The 27579-nt window shown below is 55.7% G+C and overlaps 2 protein-coding genes across 4 annotated transcripts in view; both read right to left on the bottom strand.

The window, feature by feature from the left end:
* LOC128091854 (cytochrome c oxidase assembly protein COX14) overlaps window positions 1-27579 on the bottom strand; it is a 161638-nt gene that overhangs the window by 17690 nt on the left and 116369 nt on the right. The window lies entirely within an intron of this gene.
* ASIC1 (acid sensing ion channel subunit 1) lies at window positions 122-18168 on the bottom strand. Of its 3 annotated transcripts, none has more exons than XM_052705232.1 (12): window positions 17712-18168; window positions 16768-17162; window positions 15750-15945; window positions 4106-4256; window positions 3585-3712; window positions 3254-3404; window positions 3120-3176; window positions 2884-3037; window positions 2717-2808; window positions 2415-2494; window positions 2181-2285; window positions 126-2039 (listed from the first exon to the last, which is right to left on the bottom strand). In XM_052705232.1, the coding sequence occupies exons 2-12, from the start codon at window positions 17130-17132 to the stop codon at window positions 1935-1937; spliced, it is 1584 nt and encodes a 527-aa protein (XP_052561192.1). In that variant the 5' UTR covers window positions 17133-17162; window positions 17712-18168; the 3' UTR covers window positions 126-1934. The 3 variants fall into 3 exon arrangements, with proteins under 3 accessions (XP_052561191.1, XP_052561192.1, XP_052561193.1); XM_052705233.1 differs by lacking the exon at window positions 17712-18168 and adding an exon at window positions 17534-17660; XM_052705231.1 differs by lacking the exons at window positions 15750-15945; window positions 16768-17162; window positions 17712-18168 and adding an exon at window positions 5139-5979 and having other exon boundaries at window positions 122-2039.

Below are 27579 nucleotides of genomic sequence, written 5' to 3'. Positions count from 1 at the left end.
TCCAGCCCCAAAGCATCTATTGGGTGTGCTCATGGTGGAACAGGACCAGGGATGTGGGGCTGGAGCCCACCTGAGCACCAGGGCTCAGTGAGGAGCATTTCCCACAGCACAGACAGGCTCGGTGCTCATCAGTTTTATCATTCTTTATATCGTCGTTAAGAGTAGCAGGTATTGATGTACAATGCATCTGTCATCTTATTGTGCTTCCTATGAAAATGTGTGTACATAGTACAGATACCAGAGAGAATTCAACACTTTATACACTTGAAGGCATTCAGAGATCAGTAACAGAAAAAAAAATGGCACAAGAACAAGGCCTAGATGCTACGGAATGGATATCTACACTGATATGATGCATGTATAGATATATATATATATATGTACACATATATATATAGTCATATATATTATATATAAGAAATATAAAATGCAGATGGCATAATAGAAACAAACCAAAAGTTGTATGTTCCAACAGGCGAGCCTCAAGGTCACATCCCAGCCCCATCTTTAAAAGCTTTAACGGGCGAAAAAGGAAGAAAATAAATACATGAAATGCAGTGAAACATTAGGAAAAATCCATAAGAAAATTTATGGATGCGGCCAACCTTTTGTCTTTGGGTGATTGCTGGATAACAAAGGACTGACCCCCAGTTCCTAATTTTGGTCAGGAAGCAAATAATAATGAGGATAATAATGGGGGAAAAAAAAAAAGGGGGGGGGGAAAAAAAGTCTAGAAATAATAACTACTAAAAAGACTTATTGCAAAAGCTCTTAAAGAGAAGAAGCACTTCAGCCCCAGGAGGGCTCTTGCTTGGTGTGGGGGCTGAGGGTGGCCAATGGCCCCACTGCTGGGAGGGGGCAGCGATGGGGAGAACTGGGGGGCCCGGGCCGTGAGCTTCGATGGTGCCCAGGGCTCATGGCCCCCAGGGGTGGCCGTTGTTGGGGGTTGGGAGTGGGGTGGGAGCCTGCAGCCCTGTGGCCAGTGTGCCGCAGGGTGTCCCTTAAATCTGTCCCCTTGTTGATGCTGGGGCTCCTATGGCTGCCCAGCCAACTCAGTACCGAGGGGAGCTGGAGATTTCCTTAGGCTTTTCTCCCCGAGGACGGTTGTTTTGAGGGCTGCGTGGGGGGAACCCCAGATTTCCTGGGGACTGCGGGGTAGAGAGGCCACGCTGTGACAGGGCAATGAGGCCCCACACTGTGACAGGGCCCCACACCATGATGGAGCCTCACACCATAACGGGGCCCCACACAGTGACAAGGCCATACACCACGATGGGACCCCAAGCCATAACGGAGCCCTACACCATAACCAGGCTGCAGGCCCTCTGCGGTCCCCCAAGGCACAGCCCTCCACCCAGCGGCCCAATGTTGCCAACCCCGGGGCGGAGGCCGAGGAAGACATTTTGGAGAGGTGGAGCCGCTCCGTTTTGTGCACATGGAGCGGCTGCGGGCGCCCAGGCAGGGCTGTCGTGGTGAGAGACGGCCCAAGGGGCTCTGCTGGGGCTCTGAGATGATGCCAGGCACGGGGACAGGTGCAGGCTGAAGGCTGGGGAGCAGAATGAGCATGGAGACGACGGACGGACGGACGGACAGACGAACAGGGCTGTGGATGGAGACTCTGCGGCCCGAAGGCTGCTTCTTCTTGGCTTCTGGGTTTCTAGTTAAAAAGGCCGAGGGGAGCCGAGGGGGAGGAGACGGGGCAGGCCCGCGCCCCGGCCCGCTGTGCGTGGCTCCGCGGCTGGGCTGCAGCCTCCTCGAGTCTCTGAGCCAGCGCGGCCCGGCCCGGCCGCCTGCCCCGAAATCTGAGGCCGCCGCTCTTGTCCGCATCCCGCCGTGGCTTTGAGCGAGGTCCCCTGGCTGTGTCTCTCCTCTGGGAGAAGGGCAGCTCTCCGGAGGGCTTTGGTAGCTCGGGTTGTTGTACATCCAGACGTCGGTTAGCAGGTGAAGTCCTCAAAGGTGCCCCGGGCCGGGTGGTGAGGTAGGATGTTCGCTGCGTACGTCATGCCGGCTGGGTGACCTCGTAGGCTCTCACAGGGATTCTGCAGGGGCAGAGATGGGATGCTGTGGTCACAGGTTTCACCCAGAACCGAGCCCTATCTGCTTAGAGCACCAGTGCCTGCTGCCACTTCTCCCCCAGATGCTGACAGTGCCCCCAACGAGACCCTCGGCCCGGCACTCACGTGGCGTTTCACGTCATCCATGCTCAGCGCAACGCCTTTGTCCGTGTTGTTCCTCTTGTGGTTCTTGCGGCACTTGCCCCGCCGGCACAGCCGGTGCTTGATCACCTGCAGGAGATGGCTCTCAGCTCCAAGATGGACCCCATCATGGGGGGCTGCCCCAGCCGACAGGGGGACGTGGTGCTGAGGGGGCTGTGTTGACCCCACAGGAATTAGGCACAGTATTTTGGGGCTCACCTCATAGGCGTAGTCAAACAGCTCCAGCACGGTGAGGATGCTGGCCCCGATAAACAACCCCATCTGTCCTCCGATGTCACCTGGGGGGGGAGAGGAAAGCTGTCAGCAGGGCACTGGTGGCGGATGGAGCAGAGAAAGGGCAGAACTCGTCACTGCTGTGACCCTGGGGGTTGCTCTGCTCTGCTCTGCACCCACGCTGTGTGCACACCATGGTGCCCCAGGATTGGGGTGACAGCACATGGGGCCACACTGAAGGGTGCCAACCTGAGCCCTCAGCACAGCCACCAGCCCACAGTGCTCACCCAGCAATCCAGCCACCTCATACGCCTTCTTCTGCTCGATCGTCTCATAGTTCAGGGCTTCAAAGAAGATGTCCAGCACCAGGATGTTCTCCCTGCGTGGGCAGAAAGCGGCATCAGGTCGTGGTGCTGGAGAGATGCACTGCCGCCCCATACCTGTGGTGCGTTACCCGATGTACTGCTCCGACTTGTTGTACTTCTTGGCCAGGTACTTGGCGGAGGCTTTGCTGGGGATCTTCACCATGGAGAGCTCTTTGCCATAGCGGGTGACGTTGCAGGGCATCTCACAGACACAGTACTCATTGTCCTTCTCCACCAGGAAATCTGGACAGGAAGAGAGATTTAGATGGGGATGTGGGAAACCCCGATGCCATCGGTTCAGACCCGTGGGACCGGGCAGCCTCACCTAAGGCTGGATCTGCGCACTCCTTGTACTGCTCTGGGGTGCAATAAGGGGCATCACCTGCGGGCGACAGAACAGGTTTTCTATAGGACCATATCCACTGGATTTGGGATGGGACATAGTGATGCATAGCTCACCTGGCATGTGCACCATGCGGCAGTTGCAGTTCTCCACCAGGTAGCGAGTCTCGCAGTCGATGCGGCAGGCCGTGATGCTGTAAGTGTCGTAGAACTCCGAGTCACCCGTTGTGGCCTTACAGTCGCCCCAGGGAGGTGGCAAGTAGATGAGCTGAGAGGGAAGCCAGGGATAAGAAGAGAAGCACATGTCCCTACTGCCCTCAGCATGGTGAGGGGATGGAGCCTTGTGCACCACTCCCCATTTCCATCCCACACCAGGGCAGGAGACAGGGAGTGCAGAGGCTCAGCACTCCAGGGTTGGGAGGGATTGAGCAGGGCCCACAGCCCCTACCCGCTGCTCCTGGCAGGACACAAAGGTCTGGAAGCCGGGTGCCACACCGAAGCCCAGCTGGTCGATGAGTGGAGGCTCATCCTGGCTGTGGATCTGCACCTTGATCCCGGCTTCAAATGAGGTCTCATCTGTAGCAGAGAGGAGCAGAGAGGAGCTGAGCCCTGGTGCAAGAAGGAAGACAACTCTTCCTTTCTCCCACCCTTCCCTTTGGTGAATTCACTCCTTCACATGTCCATGCATCCATCCATCCATCCACTCTGTGTCCTTGTCCCCTCCAGCCCTGTGGTCCAGAGCTTGGAAAGAACAGTGTGGAAAGTGCCTGGCTCTATTTATAAACAAGTGATGGCTGCTTGTCTAAAGCGACAGGGAGTTGCCATGGCAAATAGCATAGACAACGAGGAAAAAAGAAAGCCAAAGACCTGAAGTGGTGAGAAACAGAAGGAAGGAGCCTTGGGGATGTGGTCCTGTGGGGTGTGGAACTGGGAGGCTGCTGGAAAGCAGCCCAGAAGCTGCTGGGTTACCTGTTTCCCCCCACACTGGGAGGTACTCGTCCTGCTGGATGTCCAGCATGATCTCCAGGCCGTTGCCAGTGCCCCCTTTCATGGTGATGAGCCGGGGTTTGCCGTCCTGCCCTGCATTGAAGGTGTAGCACTTCCCATAGCGTGTGAACACCTGTGGGAGAGGACACAAGGCTGAGGCTGGGGCCCCTGTGCTGGCCCCACACTGCCACTGGCACTACGATATGGAGCCAGAACCCACCCCAGAATGCGGCCATGCCCAGCCTGGGGAACAGCCAGACCCAGACCCCTGCCCCATGGGGTCTCTTAGCATCGGAGCTGCCTTTGCCTTGGTAGAAGGACAAGATCCCCACCAAGGCGGTGGGTGCAGGTCAGTGAAGATGCTTTGCAGATTTGCAGCACTGTGATCCTGCAGCACTCAGCCCTGTGCCCTCACCAGTATCTGCCCCATCACCTCCAGTCCCACAGATGGGGGCTGGATAAGATCCTCAACACCGTCCCCCCACATCTCTCACCCATTCCAGCTCTTACCTCTGGCTGCCAGCACAGCTCCATGCTGCTGAGCTGCCACTGGCAAAGGGATCATTTGGGGCCAGCAGGCTGCAGGCTGCACAGTGCCAAGCCCAGATCCCAAACTGTGGTGGGGATATGAGGATGGAGGTGTCTCATCAACACCAACACCACCAGGATGCCTGGGTGCCTGTCCCCAAGCATGGACAGCATCACCCATTGTGGCTGATCTGACATGACTCTGGTGGGAGCTGCTCCCTGGTCCCTTTCCTCTCCTTATGGGGCCAGGAGACAGGCAGCAGGAATCCTTCAGGAGCCTGCTCTATGCCCAGGGCTTTGCTTTTCCCCATCCCAAGCTGCGAACGCGGCGCTCGTCATACTGAGCAGTCCCAGGTAATGGAAAGGGGAGAGGAGAAGGTGCGATTGTAGGACAGGTAAGGGACGACAGGAGCCAGGAGATGACAGTGCCAGGCAAAAGAATTGTGCCACCATCTGGTCCCCAGAGCAGTGGGACAGGGCTACTCACCGCCACGAAGTCTCCGGGGCCACACTGCTCGCCCCGGTAGCTGCAGCTCAGCAGCATGTCCTCCAGCTGGTGGCAAGTGCGGTTAAAAAACCCGTGCAAATTTAGGGGTTCATCCTCATCCCAAGAGCTGAACTGGGCTGGGACGAAACCCAGCTCCATCCCGGGCTCGTAATCAACCAGGGGCGCGAGGTAGAGCAGGTCCTCGTGGCTGAGCTGCGAGACCCGCACCTGGTTGATGTTGCAGAAGGTGACGGCGGGGAAAGTCATCTCGGGGCTGTCCTCCTCACTGAGCAGTGTGACGTGGTGGTACTCCAGGTAGTACACAATGCGGTCGGCCACCTGGTAGAGGAAGACGGAGAGGGACAGGAGGAAAGCCAGCGCCCAGAACGCCTGCCGGGCACCCAGGCTGCCCTCCACGAAGATGTGGCTCAGCCCGTGCAGTGTGCAGCTGCTGGCAAAGGCCACGAAGTCTGTGGCTGCCCCTGTGTCCTCCTCTTCCTCCTCTTCTTCTTCCTCCTGCCCATACAGGAACTCATCAGCTCCGTTCTCTCCTCTCCCAGCTGCTGTGGCATCTCTTGGTGCTTCCTCGCTGGAGAAGGAGATGGTGCAGAATATCTGGAGGGGCATTATGCAGAATGGGGATCCCAGGTGTGGGGTGGGGGTCCTGATCCTGCTGCAGGTTGGGTGTCTCCAGTGGTGAATCAGTGCCTCATAGAGTGGGTGAGAGGGGCTGGGTTGGAGGAAAGGGAAAAGTTGGGAGCAGAGAAAGAAGGGAAAAGGAGTGAGAGGTGTGCAGTGATGCGCAGAGCGAGGGGAGAGGAGCAGAAGAAGAGCAGAGGGCTGCTCGGGTGGGGGGGAGTAGTTGGAGAGGAGGGGACATGAGGAGCTGGGGAGGAGCGAGGGGCGGTTCTGCGGGCTCCTCGCTCCCACGGGAGCAGCCCGGCTGCGGCTGGTAGGACGGAGTGCAGACGTTGCTGGCTCTGGGATGCGCTGCTGTGCTGGGAGCTGAAGGGCTGCCAGATCCGGGGTGCACAGCTGTGCATGGACGGGTGTGCACAGATGGGGGGTGCATGGATGGGTTTACGTGGATGTTGTGCGTGCAGGCACCTGGTATGCTGCATCCTCCATCCCCGGCAGCCTGATCAGAGGTTCCTTCCATGCTGTCCTGCTGCGTGCCAGGCTGTTTCCGCAACCTCCATCTGCTCGGCTCACCGGGGTCTCCAAGCTCTTCACGTGGCAGCCAGAGATTGCCCAAAGCTCCGTGTCACTGTCCTGCCGTCATGCCCATCTGGGTGGTGCCAGTAAGGATGCTGTGGTGTCCCCAAGCGCTCCGTGTTGCTCATCCTGGTCTCACTCATCCCCATGGGCTCATCTCCCCGCACAGTGGGACAGCGATGTGAGCGTAGGTGATGCCTGAGGTTGGGTGTCTTCCAAGCCCATGCTGCTTTTTGCAGGATTTGGGCATCGTCATGTTTTGGGCGATGCCTCCTCCTGGAGAGCCACACAGTGCATCGCCCCATGTTCTGTTCCATGTGGGGCACAGAGAACCCCCAGTGTCGGCGTTCAGGTGTGCAGGATGAGATTTGGGAGGCAGCCTTGGGAAGGCGTGGGGCTGGAGCTGGGTGAATCCAGGAGCAAAGGCATCACCCCCCACTCCCTGCAGCCCTGCGGCAGCACGGCCCCTTCTTGCGGTTTGCTTTTTTCCTGCGCTCAGCACTTTGTAAAAGCATCCAGTGTGACCACAGAGCAATCTCCAACCCCATCCCAGCTCCGCAGCCGCCATCGGCAGCCTGAGGGGAGGGGAGCTTCTGCATGTGGCACCACTTCCATGCACAGGAGCCGGGCAAGGGGATTTCGCTGATGCATGGGTGCAACAAGCACACACCCCAGCCCCTGCATAGCTGTGCATCCTTCCCCAAGTGGCTCCTGGTCCCTGCGCACATCTGAGCTCACGGACACACGTATTCCCAAAGCAGGTGAACAAATGAAATCAGGAAACCACTGAAGAACGGCTCTGATCCCTGTGTGAAGTTATCAGCTCTGCCAGAGCAAGAGATGAAATGTGTGGGGCGTGCACAGGGGACTGCCACCAAGGCTCAGCCAGGAAGACAAATGCCATTGGGACAATGATGGGACAGCACTGTGTTACCTGAGCGTCCACCCTAGGTGTCCCCACACTCAATATTCCCCCAAAGGGCCCTTTGTGTAAAGGGGACAAAGCAGAAGAACCACACAAAGCCAGGGAAAGCAAGCAAGCATAGGTGACCTTGGGGACAAGTGCCAGAGCCACAGGATGAAATTTCATAGGGCTGAGAGCAAGGTTGTGCCTTTGGGGAGCAACCTGGAGCCTCAGCTGGAAAAATCCTGGGAATGCAGCTGGGACCAGGGAGGTAGAAACCAGCAAGCCACAGGAACCAGTCACAGCCCTTTGGTATTTGGATGGAGATGAGCTACAGCTGCACCATGGGCAGGGCCAGGCTTTAAAAGGCATCAGCTGGGAGAAAGTTTGGAGATGTAGGGTTGTTCAGTTTTGGGATGTAGGGGTTTGGGATGTAGTATGGGAGCCAGCCCTGGTGAATGAGCAGGTGTGAGCTGGCTGAGGTCAGGGTGGGTTTTCTTCTGTTCCCTGATTCTGTTGTGAGCAAGCTGTTAATGCAGTCTAATGGTATGGGGGGGTGGGAGGGGACTTTCATTGTGCTTTTCAGGAGCAATTGCAGCAGGGTGAGGGAGGTGCTGTAATGAAAGCACTCTATCATTGTCTCACTTGGCTGAAACCTGGGGGGGGACTCTGGGGCTGTTCCTGGGAAGGACAAATGATTCCTGGGGGTGAATGCTCAAGGGGATGAAGGTGACTAGGAATGGTCAGAGCCAGAAGCATAGCAGAACTCAGAGGAACCCATCCTGACCCTGTGGCTGGGGACAGTTTATGGCTGTGTCCCCAAGTTGGGGACATGGGGTCACCATCCCAATTTCCGTGGATTTTGGAGATGTTGGAGGAGCCATGGGTTCTCTCCAGCTCCTCCCTCAGCAGGAGATATTTTTTACCCTCTTCCAGGTAACGCTTTTGCGGGGGAGGAGGATGAGGGATGCTATAATTAACTGTGACATCAGCCCCCGTGGCAGCATGCGCCGGGATGCCACCACTGTGCCCCCAACCTGGGGAACGGGGATGCTCAGTGCCGTTGTGTCCCCCATAGCAGTGGGACCGTGGCAGCAGAGCGGTGTTTCCTGGCTCCATCGCGGTTTCTGCCCTCTGTCCGATCCCGCAGCGCCGGCACGGGCCGGGAGCACCGAGGTTCCCCGGAGCAAGGGAGCACGGAGGCGGCGGGGAAGGAGGGAGGCGGATGGGGGATTTGACAGCAGCGGCAGCAGCGCATTTCACAGCCTGTCACGCTTTAATGGCAGAGGAGATCAAAGCCGGGATGGAGTTATTCATAGAGATAAACCAATCCCCGAGGAGGCGAGGAGAAAACAACATTGTGAGCTCTGTTATCCCAGGCATGCAAAGCGCAGCCCGGCCCCAGGAGGTGCCGCGGGTTCGCCTGGTTCCGTATCCAGGCGCTGGGGTTCGATGGGACGCATTGCAACCCCGTAGCTGCCGGGAGCAGGGGAGGGAGGGGATATTTGGTGGGGCAGAAGGGCTGCCCTGCACCTGCATTACGCAGCAAGGGGGAGAAAAGCAGCTTTGCGACGCGCCCCGGTGCCCGGGGTGGCTCTGCCCCACCACGAGGCGGAGATGGGGAAATCTCCGTCTCTCAGAGGTGGAGGAGTGGGGTGGGATGCGGGGATCCTGCGGCACTAATCCCACCGCCTTTATCAGATGCTACCACCTTGCCTCTGCTCGCTCCACCGGCCAAGCTGGGCGTACTGGTGTTATCCGCCCCTTTATCCCCCAGATTAGACGCTTCACAGTGGATTAGCATGTCACATTCTAATGCAGAAAAAAACGGTTATTTAAATGAATTTTTTTTTAAAAAAAGTTTTTGTCCATCTGTATGGTTCCCCACTGCTGTCTTTTGTCCCCGTGGGTGCAGCTGTGGGGAATGGAGCTGGTGGGTGATATGGGATCGCTGCTCCGGACTCAGGGGACAAAGGATGGGGACAAAAGGCTGCTGTGGGGATGGCAGTCTGTCCCAATGGCCCCATGCCACCCCCCCGGGGCTGTTGGCTGCAGACCCACGTCCCCAGCACAGGACTTTAATAAGAAACACATTATAGTGAGTAACGCACTAAGTGGACTTCATTACAGACCTGGGGCCTCCCTGGCTGTTCCGTGTGATTTCCTATCAGACGAGCCTTATCTTCTCTCCAAACGTTCCCATTTAAACTCCATTAATCTTTCAAAACCTCCTCGTCTCGGTGCTTCCCAGCCTGGTGCAGGCGCTGGCAGCACTGCAGGGCTCTGCAGCCCCACTGCTGAGGAGGGTCTGTGAGCAAGCCCCCATAGCTGTGCTCCTTCATGCACCTGCTGCCGTACCCAAAGATCTGAGCACCGATTTCTCCTCCTGTGCCCAAAATCATCTGTAAAACTGAGATATTTCTGCGTGACTTTTTCTCCATGTGCAGCACAGTTTTTGCATTGTGGGGGTCAGTGCTGAGGTGCAGGGGGTGCTGTGAATTCCAGCCTTACTCCATGCAGATGCTTGTCCAAAAGCCTTCCTGTAGCTCCTGCTGCTTGCAAGTTGCCTGTAAGCTGAGTTGCGATTTCTTTCTGACATCCTTCACAATTGCTTCGATGCTTGGTGCAAACCAATCCAAACTGACGGTTTTATTGGTGGGGGAATGGGGGGGAAATTGTATTCCCATCCGGCTCCCTTGCTGTGTGCTGGGTGGTTTTCACATCTAATTTAATCCAAGCAAGGTGGATTGCTCGCATGGCCTCGCTCTGCAGCTGCTCCAGGTGCTGCAGCCCCCACAAAGCAAAGGGATTTGGGGCTCTGCCCTGGCTCGGTCCTTAGGGAGACTGCCTGGATGCAGCGGGGAAGAAAAACAAATGATTTGGAATAATAATGGTAATTTAAAACCAAGAATTGTAACATCCGTTTGTGAAGGCCAGTATATGTACAGAAAGCCTGAGCCTGAGATGGTGAGGAGCATCTCGAATCACGGCTGTTTCAGGAGTTGCAGTGCAGCTCGGAGGGCTCTGACCAAACTCTCTGCAGACGATAAAACAGTGGCAGCTATAAAAAGGCAGAGAAATTAAACCTGAGGCGAAGGGCTGTGGGATGGTTCTTTTCTCTCCCTCTGCACGCTCAGTGTGCCCCTCTGCCCTGGCTTCTGGCTCAGTGCTGGGGGACGGAGGGGGAATTGCACCAATTGTGCATTTCTTCCAAATTGCTGCTGTTGCCCATCACGCTGTGTGCCGGCGCTGCTGCTCCAATGGGGCCTCTGATCAATATGGAAAGGAGATGAAGGGGAAATCCTTTGCACGAATTCCCATTTCCTGGTGGTGTTTCAGTGCTGCATTCCCAGCCTGCAGCTTCCCCTGGAGCCAGTGCCCAAAGCTCTGTGGTTGTGGACTCCTCACCTCCATCTGCACACCCTCTTCATTTCTTTCAGCAGCTGAAGATACCATTTAACCTTATTAATAATAATTAATAATTCATTTGTTAATGGTTTTGTGTGCAAAAGCATCTCAAGAGGAACAGTAACGGCTCTGCAGTGTCCCAGCGTGCATCTGAGGTGCTCTGAGCTCTTGGCACAACACCTCTGCGTGTGCAATGTGCTTTTGGGTGTGCAAAGCTCTTGGGGCATGCATGCCACCTGTGGGTGTGCACTGTGGATTGGGGTGTGCAAAGAGCTTTGGATGTGTACAACACCCACGGGTGTGCACCGAGTGTGCAAAGTGCGTTAGGTGTACGAGATGCATGAAGGTGTGCAGTGTGTTGGATGTGCACAGCACCTGCAGGTGTGCACAATGCATTGGAGTGTGCAAAGTGCATTTAGTCGTACAAGGCTTTTTGGGGTGTGCAAAGCATGTGTTTTGGGTGTGCACGGTACCTGCAGGTGTGCATGGTGCGTTGGGGTGTGCAGAGTGCATGAGGTGAGCACTTCACCTTTGAGTATGCACAGTTGTGCATGCCTCAGTGGCTGTGCAAGACATCTCTGGGCATGCAGAGTGCTTTAGGTGTACAAACACCTCTGTGTGTGCAAAGTGCTTGGAGTGTGCACCAACACCTCCGGGTGTGTAAAGAATTTTGTGTGTACAAAATGCGCTGGGATAAACAAAGTGCTTTGGGTGAATTTGATATCTCCAGGTGAGCAAAAGTACTTAGAGTTCACAATGCATTGGGATGAGCAAAATGCTTTGGTTGAGTACGACACCTCTGGGTGTGCATTGCTGCCACACTTGCGCAGTGCACACACGTGTGCAGCAGCTCCAGGCGTGCTGTTGGGGTGGGCTGCATCACCAGGATGGGGACTCAGTGCCCTGTGCTGCTCCTACTGCTGCTGCTTGTCCTCCTCTCTGCCTCCTCCCTCCTGGTGGGATGGTGCTGCTCCATGCCCGCAGCTTCCAGGTGCTAAGTGATGCGGCTCCTCCATGACAGAGCTGCTGGTGAAGCAGCTGCAGGGTGCAGACACATATGAACCCCCGCTGTGCTGTGCCCAGTGCTGGTGCTCCCGATGCTCCTCTGCTGCTTTTGGCTCTGCCAAAATCCCTCTGGATTCAGTGGCATCGCTCCCATGCAGGAATAGGAATGGTGAAAACAAGTGAAATGCAACAGGCTTTCAGCAAACGGCACAGGGTGAGCAGAGCTGTGCATGGCTGAGGGATCCCAAACTCTGTACCCTGAGGGCACCTACTGGAAAAGCCCCAGCAAAGCCAAGGAGACGAGGAGCAGAGCTCCTGATGCCTCTGCTCTGTGCCCAAGGGCTGCATGGCTCAACGGCTTCTTTGCTTTGAGCAAAACACCAACATGCAGAAATCCTCTAAGCGGGCAGAGCCGGGTTGTTCCCAACCCACCTGCGGCCGCTCCTTTGCTCCATCACCTCCAATTACTCCGCACAGCGCAGTCAGATCTCATGCGATTTGCTTGGAAAATGCTGCAAGCTCCGGGGTCAATGGAACCACAGCTCAACAGAATAACTGTGGGGGCAGCCTGGCCTGGCGGTGCTGCTGGGGGGGGAGGACAACCGCCGGAGGTGCAACACAGCATGGAGATCATAGCGACACGCAAACGGTTTCAAGCGCTGATGAGTTATTTAGGAGCCTGCTTTTAGGAGCCATTTATGTGCGTTGCTCGCGTGTTTTACACCATTTGTAAACGCGGTGCTCTGCAGGGCTCATCCGTCAGGTCCCCAGGTTGGTTTTGCAGAGTGTGAATGGAGCTGTGTGGTTTTTGTTTAGGAACTCCGGGCTCTCTCGGCTGTGTCGGAGATGCTTCACACTCTGTGGTTATCCGTGGGCACTTTGCTGTGGGCACATTGAGCTCACTGCTGGGCTCTGGGCTCACGATGCTGGTGTCCATCAGTGGGTGCTGGGGGGCTCAGAGGGGCTGGAGGGACAGCAATGCGTTCCTGATCTGTTCTCCATTACAGCAGCTCCAGAGATGGGAGGAAGAAAAGGAGGAGCGTGGTGTGGGTTCACACCAGAGCCTTCCTGCTCCCTCTCTTCTCATCCTCCCTGAGCTCTTTGCTTCCAGGGCAGAAGACACACGAGGCAGTGCCATGATCCCTGCATCAGACTCAATTCTCTCCAGTGCCAGCTCAGCCCTGGAGTCTGATGGGAGTGTTCCAGAGGTCTCAACCCTCTGCAGTGATCCACGATGCCCCCATGTGCTGCCCAGAGGCTGCTGAGCCCCAAAGCACAACGGGGATGGGGACATGTGGACATGGCTCTCCCTCAGGACGGGCTGCAGAGATGCAATAAGGAAAACTGCAAACGTATCATAATGGACATGGCAGCATCATCTCAGCAGCACTGTGCCCAAAAGGGACTTTGCAGAGCCAAGCACACAGCACTGCCCCCAGCTTTAAGAGTGGTTTGCATGGCACAGCCCCACTTCCCATCCCAAATCCCAGGGTGCAGAGGATGTTTCTCCTCCTTTTCCTTGGGATGCAAAGAAAATTAATGGGCTTTGGAGCCCCGCTTAGAGATGGGACTCCTGAGCCTTTCTCTTGCTGGGTGAGGAGCGGATTCATGGGGTGTGAGTGAGGTTCCTGGGGCTGTGGTGTGGGAAGAGAGTGGAAACGCAAGCAAGGATCCAATGGGGCCACACAGGGGAGTTCCAACTTACACGTTATGAGGCAGCAGGCAAGAAACTGATTTCTGCTGCTAGTGAGTACAGCTCCAGAATAGAGGCAGTGGGGAGGGAGAATCCCCTGTTCCCATAAAGGAGCCCTTGGAGCACCAAATAGGGATGATAAAGCATCACGTGGGCACATGAAGCATCACATAAGGAACAATGTGTTGGCTATGGGCACAGCCCTGGTGATGAGGATGCCCTCACCCCATGTTCCACAGGACTAGGGTACACGGGAGAACAGGATTTGCTCCACACTTTATGGCTGCCCACAGGCTATGCTGGGATTTTGGAGCTGGGGGAGGAGGTGGTTGCAGCTCCCTACACATCCCCGGCCCAGAATACTGTAGGGGGTTGGAGCTTCATGGACCACAGGCACCCACCTGGTGCTGGAGAGGCTGTGAAGAGCCAGAGGAGGGTTTGGTGCCCCCATGCTACATCCCCAGATCTCTTTAAAGGCTTTGGTGCTCTAAACAGGACCAAAGTTAGATGGTTGCAAAAGTGATGGAGGCAGAAGGGACCAATCTCCGTCCCCACATGTATACAGGCAGCTTCCTTCCAGCACATGCAGTCTGGGCAGCCCTAAAATCCCCCTAACAGTGCTCCTGGATACAGCATCTCCTCTGTATCAGTCAGAGGAGGGGGCAGCGCTGTCTGTGATAGTGTCTGCCAAGGCATCCCTCCTGCCTGGACTGTGTTAGGGGCCCCAGAACGCAGAGGGGAGCACAGGGCAGTGGGACCAGTAGTGAGGCAATGCAGGCTGGGGGATGTGGTGCATCATGTAGGGATGTGGAGCATCAAGGAGGGACATGGAGCATCACATTGAAACGTGGAGCATCACAAAGGGACATGGATCATTGCCTGGGGACACAGAGCATTGCACAGAGGTGATAGAACATTATACGGGCACATGGAGCATCACACAGGGACATAGAACATTGCGTAGGGGTGATGGAGCAACACATAGAGATGTGGAGCATTGCATAAGGACATGGAGCATCACACGGGTAATGGAACATTACATGGGGACAATGGGACGTCACATGGGGACGTAGAACGTGATGTAGGGATGCAGAGCATTGCTCAGGGATGGTCCCACTGCTGCTCTGGCACCCATTGGTTTCAATTAGTGCCTCTGGACCCAGAGCAGCACAGAGGAGCTCAGCATGGACAGACGCAGGAGGGAGTGGTGAAGAGGAAGGAATGAACCTTTGGGTCAAACCAAAAGCTGCTGCCAAACTCACAAGGGGACAGGGCCAAGGTTTCCCAAACAACACCATCCCCATCCCCAGCACACACAGCTCCGCCGGCGCACGACTGCAAGGGGAATCCAGCGAGCAACATAAATACAGCACTGAGCCAGCTTTTTCTAATCAAATCCATTAAATCATCCAAACCTGCTTGCAAAGAATAATCCAGGCAGTAATAATAAACCAGCTGCACGTCTATTTTGCTTCTCCCGCTTCGAGCAGAGGGGGAAGGAGGGTGCTTAGATCCTAACGACGGATGTAAAGACACAGCGGGAGGGTCCCTGAGGATGCTCTGGTGCAGAAAACGCTGGGGAGCACCAAGCATCAAAGCTGGTGATGGCACACGTGGGCTGGGACTTGACCCTGCTGAGCAGGATCCAGCCCCCTCGTCTCCATTTAACAACCAAACAACAGAGGAGCTCTCTATCCCAAGAGCCTGCCAAGGGAATTTAGTGCTGGAGATTAAAATCCCTCATATAGCACTGGGATGTGTGCAGCAGCCCTGGGGACACCCAGCCGGTGCCTGGGCACGTGCTGCAGCTTTGTCGTGGGAGGTGAGCAGGATGTCCCCAAGGCCACAATGGGGACAGGGATGGGGACCCCAGAGCTGTGTGCTCTACACCAGAGCCAAACAGACAAGGCAGCTGATGGGGAGAGGCAGCCATGGGGCACAAAGGCGTTATTGTGCACTGGAGCCACGCGTCAGTGTGAAATGCAGCCTCTGTGCTGCACTGCTGGGACCCGCTGTCCCCAAGGGCTCACAGGGCTTCCCCTGCTCCCTGCTGGCCATCGCCAGGCCTCTCCCTGCTGTGCCACCAACACATGTGAACAAATCACCAGCTTCCAGATAGCCACAGTGAGAGGCATCCATCCATCCCTCCATCCATCCCTCCATCCATCACTCCGTGTGCATTGGTTTCCAGCTCAAATATCCAGCCCATCACGCACAACCCTGCATAACCCGGAGTGCTAAGCCCCAGCAGCAGCCCCTGGAACCCCCTCAGCAATGCTGCTGCCCCTTCTTTGGGATCCAAAAGGAGGGAGGAATGGTGGTAGGCAGACCAACGCCCTCCTTGCATGGAATTCACAGCCTGGGAGGGGGCTGTGGGGGCACTCACCACTTTGAAGTCTTCGGGGCTGCACTGCTCCCCGCGGAAGAAGCAGGAGAGCAGCATCTCCCGGATGTCGTGGCCGGCACGGTCATAAAACTCCAACATATTGAAAGGTTTGGGCTTGAAGTTTCGGAAGTTTGCCTTATCCTGCAGGATTTCCAGCTGCTTCTCATCAGCTGTCTGCGTGTCTGGGATCTCGTACCTTAGGGGAAAGAGCAGGCAGAGGCTTAGGCCTGGCTGTGGTGGCTTCACATGAGCTGCTCTTATCCCAACCCAAGGGGCAAAAGCACATGGCATCTTTAGGGCTCTCAGCAACACAGCTTGGAAGGGCAAAGAGGTGTCCCATGCATTCAGCCATCAGCATCTTCTTAAAGGGTCACCACAGCCCCTTCAACAGCACCAAACCCAGACCAACCGCTCCACAATCAGACCTGCAGATGTCCCAGCTCAGGGCAGCCTGGCACATGCCCTATGTACCGAAATATGCACAGGCAGAGACTGCTGCTTGGCCAGGAACATGAGGGTGGCTCAGCAGCACCAAAGAGCTGCTACAGGCATGGAGATGGGCTGGAGTGGGTGAGGGGTGTCACTCTGGTCCTGCACCCCAAGGGATGGCTGCAGTGCAACGGTAGCATGCAGGAGCTTCACCTGCTGGTCTTACAGCATGGAGCTGTGTTCTGAGGCTGGAGTCACATGTGCTGGGTCCAAGCACAGGGACTGGAACCACCTGTGCTGGGATCCATGCACTGGGGCTAGAACAGGGTGTGCTGAGATACATGCACTGGGGCTGGAACAGGGTGTTCTGGACCCCCAGGGACAACTCCATGCCCAGGAGCAGGTGCAGGACCTGGGGAACACCCTCCATGTAGGGCTGTGCATGCTTGCACCCAGGTGCAAAGCCGAGCTGCCTCAGGATGCACTTCCTTGCAGAGATGAAGGCATCGCACAGCAGTGCAGCAGGGCACATGGTGACATGCTGAGCTGGGGACAGAGGTGTCAGCAGGGGCCACTTCAGGACACCCACCTGTTATTGAGCAGGGCGAGGAGCTCACCGGCGTGGTACAGGTCGTTCTTGGTCACCCGGCTGAAGCGGAATTCGTTGAGGTTACAGAAGGTGACAGCGGGGAAGGTGAGCCTGGTGGCAGCCACCTCATCCAGCTTGGTGACATGAGGGTAGAGGAAGTAGTACTGGATGCGGTTGGTGCAGACGAGGGCGAGCAGTGCCAGTGAACCCATGAAGCAGAGCGCCCAGACCACGCGCTTCAGCGACAGCCGCTCGTAGGAAAAGATGTGTGAGATCCCGTGCAGGGTGGAGCTGCTGGCGAAGGCCTGGATGCTCACCGGCTGCCCGCTGTCCACCTCTTCCTCGTCCACCTTCAGGTCCATCATGGTCCGCGCCGGCAGCCCGGGGGGGCCACTCTGTGGGGAAAGGGACCCCTGGGTGCCCAGTGCCACCTCCTGGGGGTCACCGCTGCCTGATGCGTTCCGGTGAGGGAATGCTGGGGTGCACCTCTGAGCACTGCCATCCCCACTGCTGGGGGTGCACTCTGGCATGGGGCAGCGCTTTGCTGTGCCCCTCTCTCCCCCTGCACCCTCTCTATTCTATCTCTGCATTATTGGAGTGCAGCATCTTGCATCTCCCCCTCTTCCACCTCCTCACTGCCCTCCCCATCCCACAGCACAACTGAGGTGTTGTGTCCCCCCGGCACCCCCGCAGCACGCATCCCCTCCGCCTCCCCCCAATGGCACCAACGCATCGACAAAGAGACGAAGGAGGGGAGGATGCAAACCTGGAGTCAGGGCCGCTGCGACGCGGGTGCCGGGGATGGGGCCGACCTCCCTCCGCCGGGGTGGGAAGACGAAGCCGGGAGCGGGGATGGAGGGTGCGAGCGGCACCGAGCCCGGCAGCGGCGGGCGAACCGGAAAAGAAAAGGAGGGGGGGGGGAATAAAAATAGCCTCGGCGGTACCTTTGGTGCAAGCGTGGGAGCGGGGATGCGTCGGGGCCTCGCTCAGCGCCGCGCAGGGGGACCGGAGGCGACCATTGCCGGAGAGAAGGCGACCGATGGGTGCGAGGAGAGGAGCGGGAGGTGAGCGGGAGGCTGCTGCCCTGCCAACCACATGGAGCGATGGATGGAGGGATGGAGGAATGGATGTATGGATGGATGGATGGATGCCTCCCCCTGTGGCTATCTGGGAGCTGGTGATTTCTTCAGATGCATAATCCGCATGAAGTCATTGTCTGTGCGCTGGTGGGGCCGGAGGCCGCCGAGGGGTGCCGCAGGCCGGTGGGCAGCGAGGAGGAGAAGGAGGAGGAGGAGGAGGAGAAGGAGGAGGAGGGAGAGGCGGAGGAGCCGGGAGCTCCAGTGATTGCAGGCTGCTGGCAGGGGCTGTTGGTGCTGCTGCCGTGTGCGTGTGGGGATGTGTGTGTGCGCGTGCATGCGTGTGCCGCTCCCATCCCCCAGCGCCTCGCAGCAGGGCTGCAGCTCCCCGCACCCCCCCGGTTCCCCCTGCGCCCCCCACACCGCCCTGACCCTGCTCTGCTCGGGCCGCGGCCTCTGCTGCCCTCTGGGTTTCACCCGCGGGCAGCCCGATCCCACCTGATGGCTCCGTCTGCTTTGGAGCAGCAGTGTGGCGCTCAATTTTGGACACGACCCCGGCATGATGCTCGCTGCAGTGACCCTGATACCTGACCCTGCAGGCTGCTGTCCCTTCCCCTCTCGTGGCTGTGCACCTTTGGCTGTTTCTGAAGCTGTCAGAATGGTGCTGTTGTCCCCTGGGTGCTTCCCTGCAGGGTGCTGGCTGTTCTCCTCCTCCCCAGATCAGTGCAGGAGGGCTCAGGATTCTCCCAGCACTGCAGCATCCCTGAGCCCCTTCCTTTCTTTCTCCCCACCATGAAGCTGGGGGACCCCCATTCAGCCCCAGGCATGCAGCAAGCACCTGTCTGCTGTGCCCAGGAAGGTGGCTGCAGTCAGATGGAAGAGAGCACTTCAATGTTTCAGTGTGATGTTGGGAGGACAGCCTGGGCCAAAAGTGTCACCTGGCCCAAAGGTGCCCCCCCAGCACGTCCTCCCTGTCTGCCCTGTGCCTCATGGGAATGCAGAGAATTCAGGGTACAGCGAGGTCAGGCACATGCACCCTGTCCCCAGATCTCATGTCTTGGACATGCTTGGTTTGATCCTACTCTGGAACACATTGTCCCAGTCTTGGACCTCACCCTTCCCTTGCTGGAGCAGAAATCTGCTGCTTTGCTGTGGGTCCCTATAGGGACATCACCCCTACAGGGACAGAAATGGGTTGAGTCTGTGCCCCCCTTGCTTGCCCTGTTAGCAAGCTATGAGGCCAACACCTCCTCCTGACAGCCTCCTCTCCACTGGGGCTGCCAGTGGAAACCCAGTGAAGGATGTGATCCTTGTCTAAGGGATCAGAACCTTTACAAAGGGGTTGTTTCTCCCACACCCTGTTTTTTTTTTTTTCCAGATGACAGCTCATTCTCTGCAGTGGTTTTATTGACAGTAAATGCACCAGCAGTGGCAGCGATGGGGTTTCAGGTTGGAGCAGGCGCACCACACATAGATGCTCTTGCAAACCTTTGCTTTCCACCATGTCAGAAACCCCAGCAAAGCTGCTCTGCACCTCCAAATGGAAATTGCATTTCCTGGGGGGGCTGACGGGGCCCCCAAATGTTCCAGGTCCACCTCCTGCAGGAGCTGGGGAGGAGGTGAACAGCGGGAGGAAACTTCCTCACTGCTGGCCCCCAGCCAGGAAGGATGCAGCTGCATCCTTGGAGAGGAGCGGAGCGTGGGGAGCACGAGCATTTCCGCGTTATTTTTTGGGAGAGCCACGTGACGACTGAGTTGGTTTCCCGCTGAGAGAGGCAGGGAGGCCGACCCAGGGCTGTGGGACTGGTGAGGAGTTAACGATTAGCCCCAGGCATTAATTGATAGCAGCAAGACAGCAGGCACGAAGGCTTGAAGGAGGTCGGGTCTGGGAGCTGAGCGCAGTGGGCGTGAAGGGGGAAAGCTGCTGTGGCTGCATCCTTTTGTAGGGGCTGCTCAGCTCTTGTGGATGCTGAGCTCCCCTCGGCTGGCTGTGCGTCAGCTGTGCTCACTGATCTAATTAGCAGGAAAAATGTAATCAAGGGAAGGTGCTGCACTGCTGAGCCTCCCAGCGCAGCCTCCAGCAGGGGTGTCTGGAGAACACTTTGTGAACTGGGGCTGAGGGCTGGCTCCAACCTCGTAGGTTTTTTTCCACTTCCAAGCAATGCTTGTCTCCATTCCACCATGCAGATCTTTGTTACGGAAACAAACTTCCATTCTGTTTCTTGGAAGAGCATCCCCAGGGCAAAATCACTCCCAGGGCAAAGCTGGGTAAGCGATGCTCTCCCTCCCCATAGGGCCGGGCTGCTCCCTTCTATTGCTCCCTTGGATCAGGCAAATTGCTTCTTTATCTATACCTGCCACCCAGCTGTGCCATGGGAGGCAATTTAATTCCTAGCAGTCTATTAAACACCACGTGAGGTGAAGAAGCTGGATGCTGCTGCTTGCTTTCCTGGGGTGGAAACACCCTTGGGGTAACCAGCCCTTCAATCTCCATGTATTTAAAGTGGGAGTTTGATTTAAAATATGGCTTGCCATGGAGACCTTGCTCCAAGGCATTGGAGGCAGCACTGTGGCATTGACTGCTCCATGCTCTGCCACTGCTCCAAGCCTTGGGGCTGTTCCATCTGCATGGGGATGGGCACCACTTCTCCCCATCCCCATTGGGTTGGCATTGCTTTGTTCCACCTTTGAACCACTAGCAGCATCTGTGCCTGCACAGAGGTCTTGGTGGAGCTCCAGGGCTTCCTAATTGCTGAGCACACTGTTAATTATCTACCGAAAGGCAAAGCTTCAGAGGGACTAACAAGGATGTGAACAGAGCTGCTCCTTGTTGACCTCTGGTGTAGCCATCATGGCTTGGGCAGATGGCAGCAGGGATAAACCTCACATTTCTTCTCTTGGCACTCAATTGCTCCTGTTATTTCAACCATACCTGCCCATTTCAGAGACCTTTCCGTCGGAAATACCCACATCTAAATCCTCAGAAATGAGGCCCAAGCATGCACTGTTCAATGATGCTGAGGGATGCCTGAATTCAGCGTGTCCCCATTGTGTGAGCAGCACAGCTGAAAAGGGTCGGGGTGCACACCTGGAGCTGCTGCTTGCAGAGCTGTGCTGGGGTTACCCTGAGGAAGATGCAATCCCCACAGGCAGCTCCCAGCTGGGGTCATTCACCCCTGTGCAGTGTTGATTTATGCCATGCCGTGCTCCTGCTCGCACCCGCTTGGCTCTCCCGGCGCGAGGAGCAGCCAGTCCATTAAACACTGAGTCATCCTCAGCGGCATTTAATTCGGTGAGGGGCAGCAGTTTGGATAATTAAAGGCCTCCGTGGCCAAAGCTGGCAGCAGGGCTGGAGGGGAAAGCGAGGACACCCGGCAGTATTGGTGAATGGTGGCAGCTCCCCTGCGCTCCCTCCTCTCTCCTGCTTGGATTTAAGGGTGGATTTTAACCCTGTCCTCCCCCCAGGTGAGGACTTCCTCAGCCCGGCGAGCGCAGCGATGCTCTGTGCTATTTCTGCCTGGATTGACTACGTCCTGATGGGATCTCCCATAGGCAGAGCTGCTATCTGGAGGCCTTGGCTTATTAAAAGGACAAGCTGTTCGGGGAGCCGGTAATAAAGCCATGAAAGCTTTTACGTACCAGAGTTGAAGGCACTAATATCGCTGTGCTCTGCGTGGGTGAGAAATTAGACAAGAGTTCCTCCATGCTGATGGTTTTTTTTTTTTCCCCTCCCCCCTATTCATCTTTCTCAACAATTATCTTTTATTTTGATATCTTCCTATTTAAACCTTCAGCACCGCACTTGGGATAAGGAGGCTGAGTCGCTTAACAACCAGCACAGGGACCTGGAGGTGCTTGGGGCTGTGCCTGGGACTGTGGGATCTGACCCCAAAGGGTAGAGTATAACTCCCCAGGGCCATCTTCTGCATGTGAAGCCTTTGCTGGCAACCCTGGGACAAGCCACGCACCTGCATCTGTATTGCACCTGCATCACATACCTGGGTTATGTCAAAAATCACATTTGGGATTCCCCCTTCATTTTGCTGCTCATCGCCCTCCAATCCGGGTGCCCTTTGCCTGCTCTGGCTTTGCTGTGTTTGTCTTCTGATCCCTTCAAGTCTCTCACTGCTTTTCTGCCATTCTGGATATCTTGTGATCGATCAGCTGCAGCTTTCCAGCGCTGTGGCCGACACGTTGCAGGCTGGAAGAGGATGGAAACGCTGTGCAAAGTTGCTGAGCTGAACGTGCAGCCTCATTCACCTGAACAATTAGTGTGAGGTGATGCAAAACCACTGTGCAAGGACCGTCCTGGAACGCTTTCCCTGTGCATCATCTCCACCTTGGCTACCTCCTATCATCCTCACTTGTTTTATTCTATGTTCAGAGAGGCCTCTTCCTCTGGGATATGCACAGTATGGGGGCTGTTCCACTGGACCAGAGGCTCTGAACATGCTCAGAATGGATCTGCATCTGGAAACATGAGACCGAGGCCCATTGATCTCATTTTGTATGGTTCTGTGTTGAATAGGGGATGTGTGCTTGCCTGCAGTCCTGCAGCACTGCTTGAGGCCATCCCTCCCGGCTCCTCACCCTCTTTGTTGCTATGATTTCCTCATCAAAAGCTGTTCTGGAGCAACACAAGTAGGAACACCCTATGCTGTCAGCAGCCATGCCATAACTCCTGTGGATGTGCTCAGGACATCACTGCAGCCCCAGACCACAAGTGGGTACCAGCAGTAGCTGTGTGTGTGCATAGAGGTGAAACATGGGGTGTGTGCAGGATAGTGGGACCCCCCAGCTCTCCCCTGGGTGCAGACCCAGCCTGCTCCCCCCAGTGCTGCCCTGCTTTTCCAATACCACTTGTCCACAGCTTTGCTAGTGGCTCTTTGTCCCTGTGCCCTTGTCACTGCCACAGTGCCCATGCAGATCACATCTTCCCTTATTCCCCCTGACACCGGTTGCAGCCACAACAAAACTCATCTCGTTAAGGAAACACTGAGGGTAGATGGGAGGGGAGATGGACCTCCCAATTGCTGCACGCCAGCAGCACAGAGCTGTGATGGAGAAGGCAAGCACCACGCTCCAATAGATTGCACAGGAACTGAAGAGTTAACGCTGCTGGCACGCCAGCATCCTCCAAACAGCACCGATGGGAGCAGAGCTCCTCCGCTCCCCGAATGCTGGCAAACAAATGAAAGTGATGTTGCTACGAGCGTTTTTCTTTGCACTGCTCAAAGGCTGAGGACACAAAGGCTGTGCAATGGGTGCAGGGGGACCAGGGAGCACCACGTGCCTGTGAGCCGCTTTGCCGGCGGCGGAGCTGAGATTTGCTGCTTACAGCTCCGGAGCGACCTGGGGAGGGTTTGTGGGAGCCTGCAGGGAAGGGCTGCGGCTGACGGCTGACAGCTTTCTGCTGCTGCTGCTGCTCAGCATAGTGCCCCAAAACCATTGCTCTGGGAGGAAATGGGTTGTGCAGGGAGGGGGTGTGGGTCTGTATCCTCCAGGTTTATGGATCAGCTTGTTGGCTTCCAAGCAGCTGTTCAGCATCTTCAGAAATGAGCTCCCATTTGGCTTCTTGTGCTCATATTTGCCTTGAAGACAAACTAAATGGAGAGATGCAAATCCCCTAAAATGATGCAATGGTGGTGGTGGCTCCAGCGAGGACACTGCTTGGCACAAGGTTGGTCCATGGCACCTGGAGGGCAGCTGCTGGTCCCTGCCATGGCCTGTCGTTGTCCCCTGCTTCTGGAGATTACACTGTTTTCTTCTCTTGTTTTAAATGGAGGGGGGGCTGTTTGCTACCCAGTCCCCGACCACCAAGCCTGTGCATGGAGCAGATGGAGCCCATCTTGAACATGCAAGCTCAGCAGAAGCAAAGCCAATAAGTGAGTTAATTACCACCGTGTTATGTGAGAGCTGGGGATTCCCAGGAGACGAAGCAGCCCTCTGCTTGCCATCCGTGGCCACAGGAGCTGGGGGAACCGGGTGTGCAGAAACTCAGTCTTAGAGCTCTGCAGGGATTGAGGGATCTGTCACTTTCCCTGCGGCTTTCCTGGTGCATTCATGGGGCAGCTGCAGAGTGCCATGCAGTGTCTGCCATTCACAAGGCACTCCTGCCTCTGACTTTGGAGATGCGAGCACACCCGAGGGCACAGCATCTTTTGCTTTTGTCTTACTGCTGAACAAAGCTGAGAGAGAAAGAAGAGCAGCTCCCAAACTCCCTGGTATAAAAGTGAATTTTAATTGGAATTGCACAGATGCGTTTGGGGCAGATTTGCCACGTCCCCCTCCAGCTGTGCAATGCCATGAGGGCCTCCCGGGGATACAGACATGCTGATTTGCCCTCAGTGCTACCACTCTGCTCCCATCAGCTGAGCAAATAAGGTTAAGTCCACAAACGGTTTCCAACTTGATTGCCCTGGGCTGCCTCGCAGCTCCCACATACCCCTTACTTGGCGTGTCTGCCCCACAGATAAGGATGGCAATGAGAGGCTTTAATTCCTCACTTCTGTATCGGCTGCCAGCTCTCCTGCCCGCTTACCCTTGATAAATATTGCACAAAGATTTGGCTGCCAGCGTGCTGGAGATAAAGGTCCGGTCCCGACAGATCTCCTTCCTCGGTGCCTTTTGTCTTGTTATGTGTCCAATTTGTTAAACAACCCACCTGCCGCAAGAGAGCCTCTTCCCATCTCCACTCCAGCTTCAGGTTAGCGCTCAGACTCCGAGGGAGCTCCCTCCTCTCCTTGCACAGCCTTGGGTGGGAATTGAGGACTGTCATTTCCAGGCCTTGAATTGTCATTGATCGGGGGATCGATAGCAGAGCTGTGGCTCACTGCTCTCCTGAGGCTGGCAGGATCCTGTTCACCAGTGTCATGCAGAATGTGGGGATGCTCCTGTGCAGCAAACCTAGAGAATAGAGCTCTGAGTGCTTCGGCTGGGCTCAGCCTTGCTAAAAATCCTCTTTGCACAGCTGCAGCCAGCCTGGATGAATGCAGTTTGGATGCCAAGAGAAGGACTGATGTAGGGAGGCGTCACCAGGAGCTGCGTTTTGCCCTTCTGCTGCATATGGGTTTGCTGGAACTCTCCCCCCATTCCTGTAACCCTCCAGATGATTTCAGAGCTAAAAGTTGCTCCCTGGCTATGCACAAAATGTCTGACACCAAGGAGAGGTGCTGGGTTGTGCAGTGGGGAGCAATCCTGGTGTTCATAAGGAAGGATCCACAGTGCTGGAGCTATGCAAGCACCGGTCCTGGTGTCGTGGTGCTGTGTGAGCATTGCTGCTGAACCCAGATTTATTGCTGTAGGTGAGAGGACAGGCAAATGCCATCAACTGGGGTGGATGGGGAAAGTCCCAAGGAAGCCTGTGGCTGTGTACAGATGTACTTGGTAGCATCTTCCCCTTTTTGCATCCTCTTCAGCAGCCTGACGTGCTGCTATTCCAAGTGTTGTCTGCTTTAAGAAAATAAATTACAGAATAAAAGAGGTGAGTGACACAGATCTGGAGGTGTTTGAGCTCCAGTGTGGCTTCCCTGATGTGTGTGCCTGCTGTCCTGCTGCAGGGACAGCTTTGGATGCTGGTGAGCTTACAGGTGTCTGGGTTCCCTACTTCGGAGGTGCTCTAATAATGTGAGCTTTGTCACTCCTAACTCCATAAGAAATACCATCTAAAGTGCAACAAATAACCCTCTGATTATCTTCTGGATCCTAATGCTACTCCCCGGAGATAACAAGCTGCAATTTTCCCCCTGGGCCATACAATAATCGCCCCAATTATTCCTAAGCAGCAGTTATTAAACTCATGGCACTGCTTTCATTTACAAAGCAAAAATAATTAAGCAGGTGTCTATGCTGGCTGTTTGGCTGGGAGTGACCAGGGTTATTTCTGCTTTGTTCTAGGAAAGAAGCTATCGGAGGCAATGGAAAACCTCCATGGCTTTTCTGCTCTGTGTGGCACAATTCTGTCAAACCAAAAAAAAAAAGGTACAGAGCAGCCGCCGGATGATGGACCAAATGAATGCAGTTGGTGCCTGTTAATGCTGGGGGTGGTATCCCAAAGGAAGTAACCTCTACTCAACTATAACATCAGAGGGATTTAGGGAGATAGCTCGGTTACCACAGCTGAAACGTGATGGGCAGATGAAATCCCCCTTTAGCCTCCTGCAGAAGCTGATGTGCTGTGATGGTTTGGCTGTGTTGGTGTCGGTGTCTCCCAAACCAGCAGAGCACTGTGCTGCTACAGCTGAGGTCTGCACGTCGCTGCTGTGTTTCTGGGCACACACCTGTGCTTACTCTCCTTCCTGCACCCACACGTAGCCTGGATGAGATGCACGGGTTTACGTGGACGGGGAAGCTGCCGGTTTCTGGAGGAGAGAAAACAGAAAGGGATGACCAGGACAGAGGGAGGCAGTGCTGGTGAATTATGCATGACACAGGGAGGAGAGCTGTTATCTGCACGGACAAGGGCCTGTGCCAAGCAGCCTGGCTCTCCGCTGTACCTGTGCCTTCCTTTCGCCCGTCCTTTATCTCCGCTCCCAGCTTGTAATTTAGCCCAAATATCAGAGGAAGCTGGAAGATTAATTTTCTCTGTTTGCATGGCAAAAGAGAGGGGCCGCGCTCTCCTCCAGACTCCCAGCTGCTTAATCCATCGCTGAACCCCGTCCAGGGAAAAGGCGCACGTTTATCAGCGCTGGAGAGTAGCGGTGCGAGGAGGTTGGGACCCGGTGGCTGTGCTGAGCCTGGGGCTGCACACCAGTGGGTTGCACACTCACAGCAGGGCTTGGTCTGCTCCATGTGTATGCAATTCGGGGGCGGGGGAGGCTAGGAAAATGCAAATCCTTCCTCCCATCTTAACCGAAGGACTGAAGAAATGTGTGGGGACTGGGAGAGTCCTTCCCTGCTGTGTCACCGAGCCGTGACCTTTGTGTTCTGCCAATTCGTGGCTGTGAGTTGCTCAAATATTTAAGAGATGACAACTGGATTAATACAAAAACTCTAGATAAAGATCCCTTGAGTTTAAAGCAGGAAGCATCAGCTCAGCTCTTATTTCCCAGCCTTCTCTCTTTAGCTTACTCCCCGGCTTAAATGAAATCATAAATATCGGCCCACAAAGACCCTTTGTCACCACACGTAGCTCCTGGCGACAAGAGGTCATTCATTAAAAGCCAGATGAAGGCAATAAAAAGACTCCCATTGTTTTTTAACGAGTTCAAGATTAGGCCGTGCCTCCTCCACCGCCATCGATGCACCATTGCAGAAGGGATGGGCTGCGCGCTGCTGCAGGCACCAGATTGTTCTGATCTCATCCAAGTGCTCTTTACCCCATTGCTGGTCACTGCTGGAGGAATCGCACAGGCGGACGACCACAAGCAAACCCGGCTGCTTTGGCTTCATGGTGCAAGCTCTGCTCCTTTGGCACGCTCCTTGCAGGCTGCACGGGCAAAGCGCCGAGCAATATTTTGCACAGCTGAGTGGTGGCAAAGCCTGCTATCACCCAACAACATGAGCGTGATGCCATCTGCCGGCCTGCGGCTCGGGCAAGCTGTGAAAAATTAGGAATCCATACCCAAAAATGTCCGGTTGCCTCCAGCTGAACCCAGGCTGCCCTCCCTGCTCAGCCTGCCGGGTGTTCTCCGAATGCCACTGAATGCCTGAATTCTGAAATCAGTGCTGAATCAAGAGAAATGCACCTAAGATAATTTGTTCCGCTTTTTGTTTTCCCCTAGAGAAAGATTGCTGG

The sequence above is a fragment of the Tympanuchus pallidicinctus genome, unplaced genomic scaffold (genome assembly GCF_026119805.1).
Source record: "Tympanuchus pallidicinctus isolate F22 unplaced genomic scaffold, pur_lepc_1.0 scaffold53, whole genome shotgun sequence".
NCBI lineage: Eukaryota > Metazoa > Chordata > Aves > Galliformes > Phasianidae > Tympanuchus > Tympanuchus pallidicinctus.
The sequence above is the reverse complement of the archived record's forward strand: the minus strand, read 5'-3'. Positions and strand labels throughout refer to the sequence as shown.

What these genes read in the sequence shown, in the direction of transcription:
- ASIC1 (XM_052705231.1), bottom strand. Translation starts at nt 5,765, where the DNA reads ATGCCCCTCCAGATATTCTGCACCATCTCCTTCTCCAGCGAGGAAGCA. An exon ending in GCCCCGGAGACTTCGTGGCG is followed by an intron (nt 4,257 to 5,138) that starts GTGAGTAGCCCT and finishes CCTCTCCCACAG; the next exon opens with GTGTTCACACGCTATGGGAA. An exon ending in TGTTTGACTACGCCTATGAG is followed by an intron (nt 2,286 to 2,414) that starts GTGAGCCCCAAA and finishes CATCTCCTGCAG; the next exon opens with GTGATCAAGCACCGGCTGTG.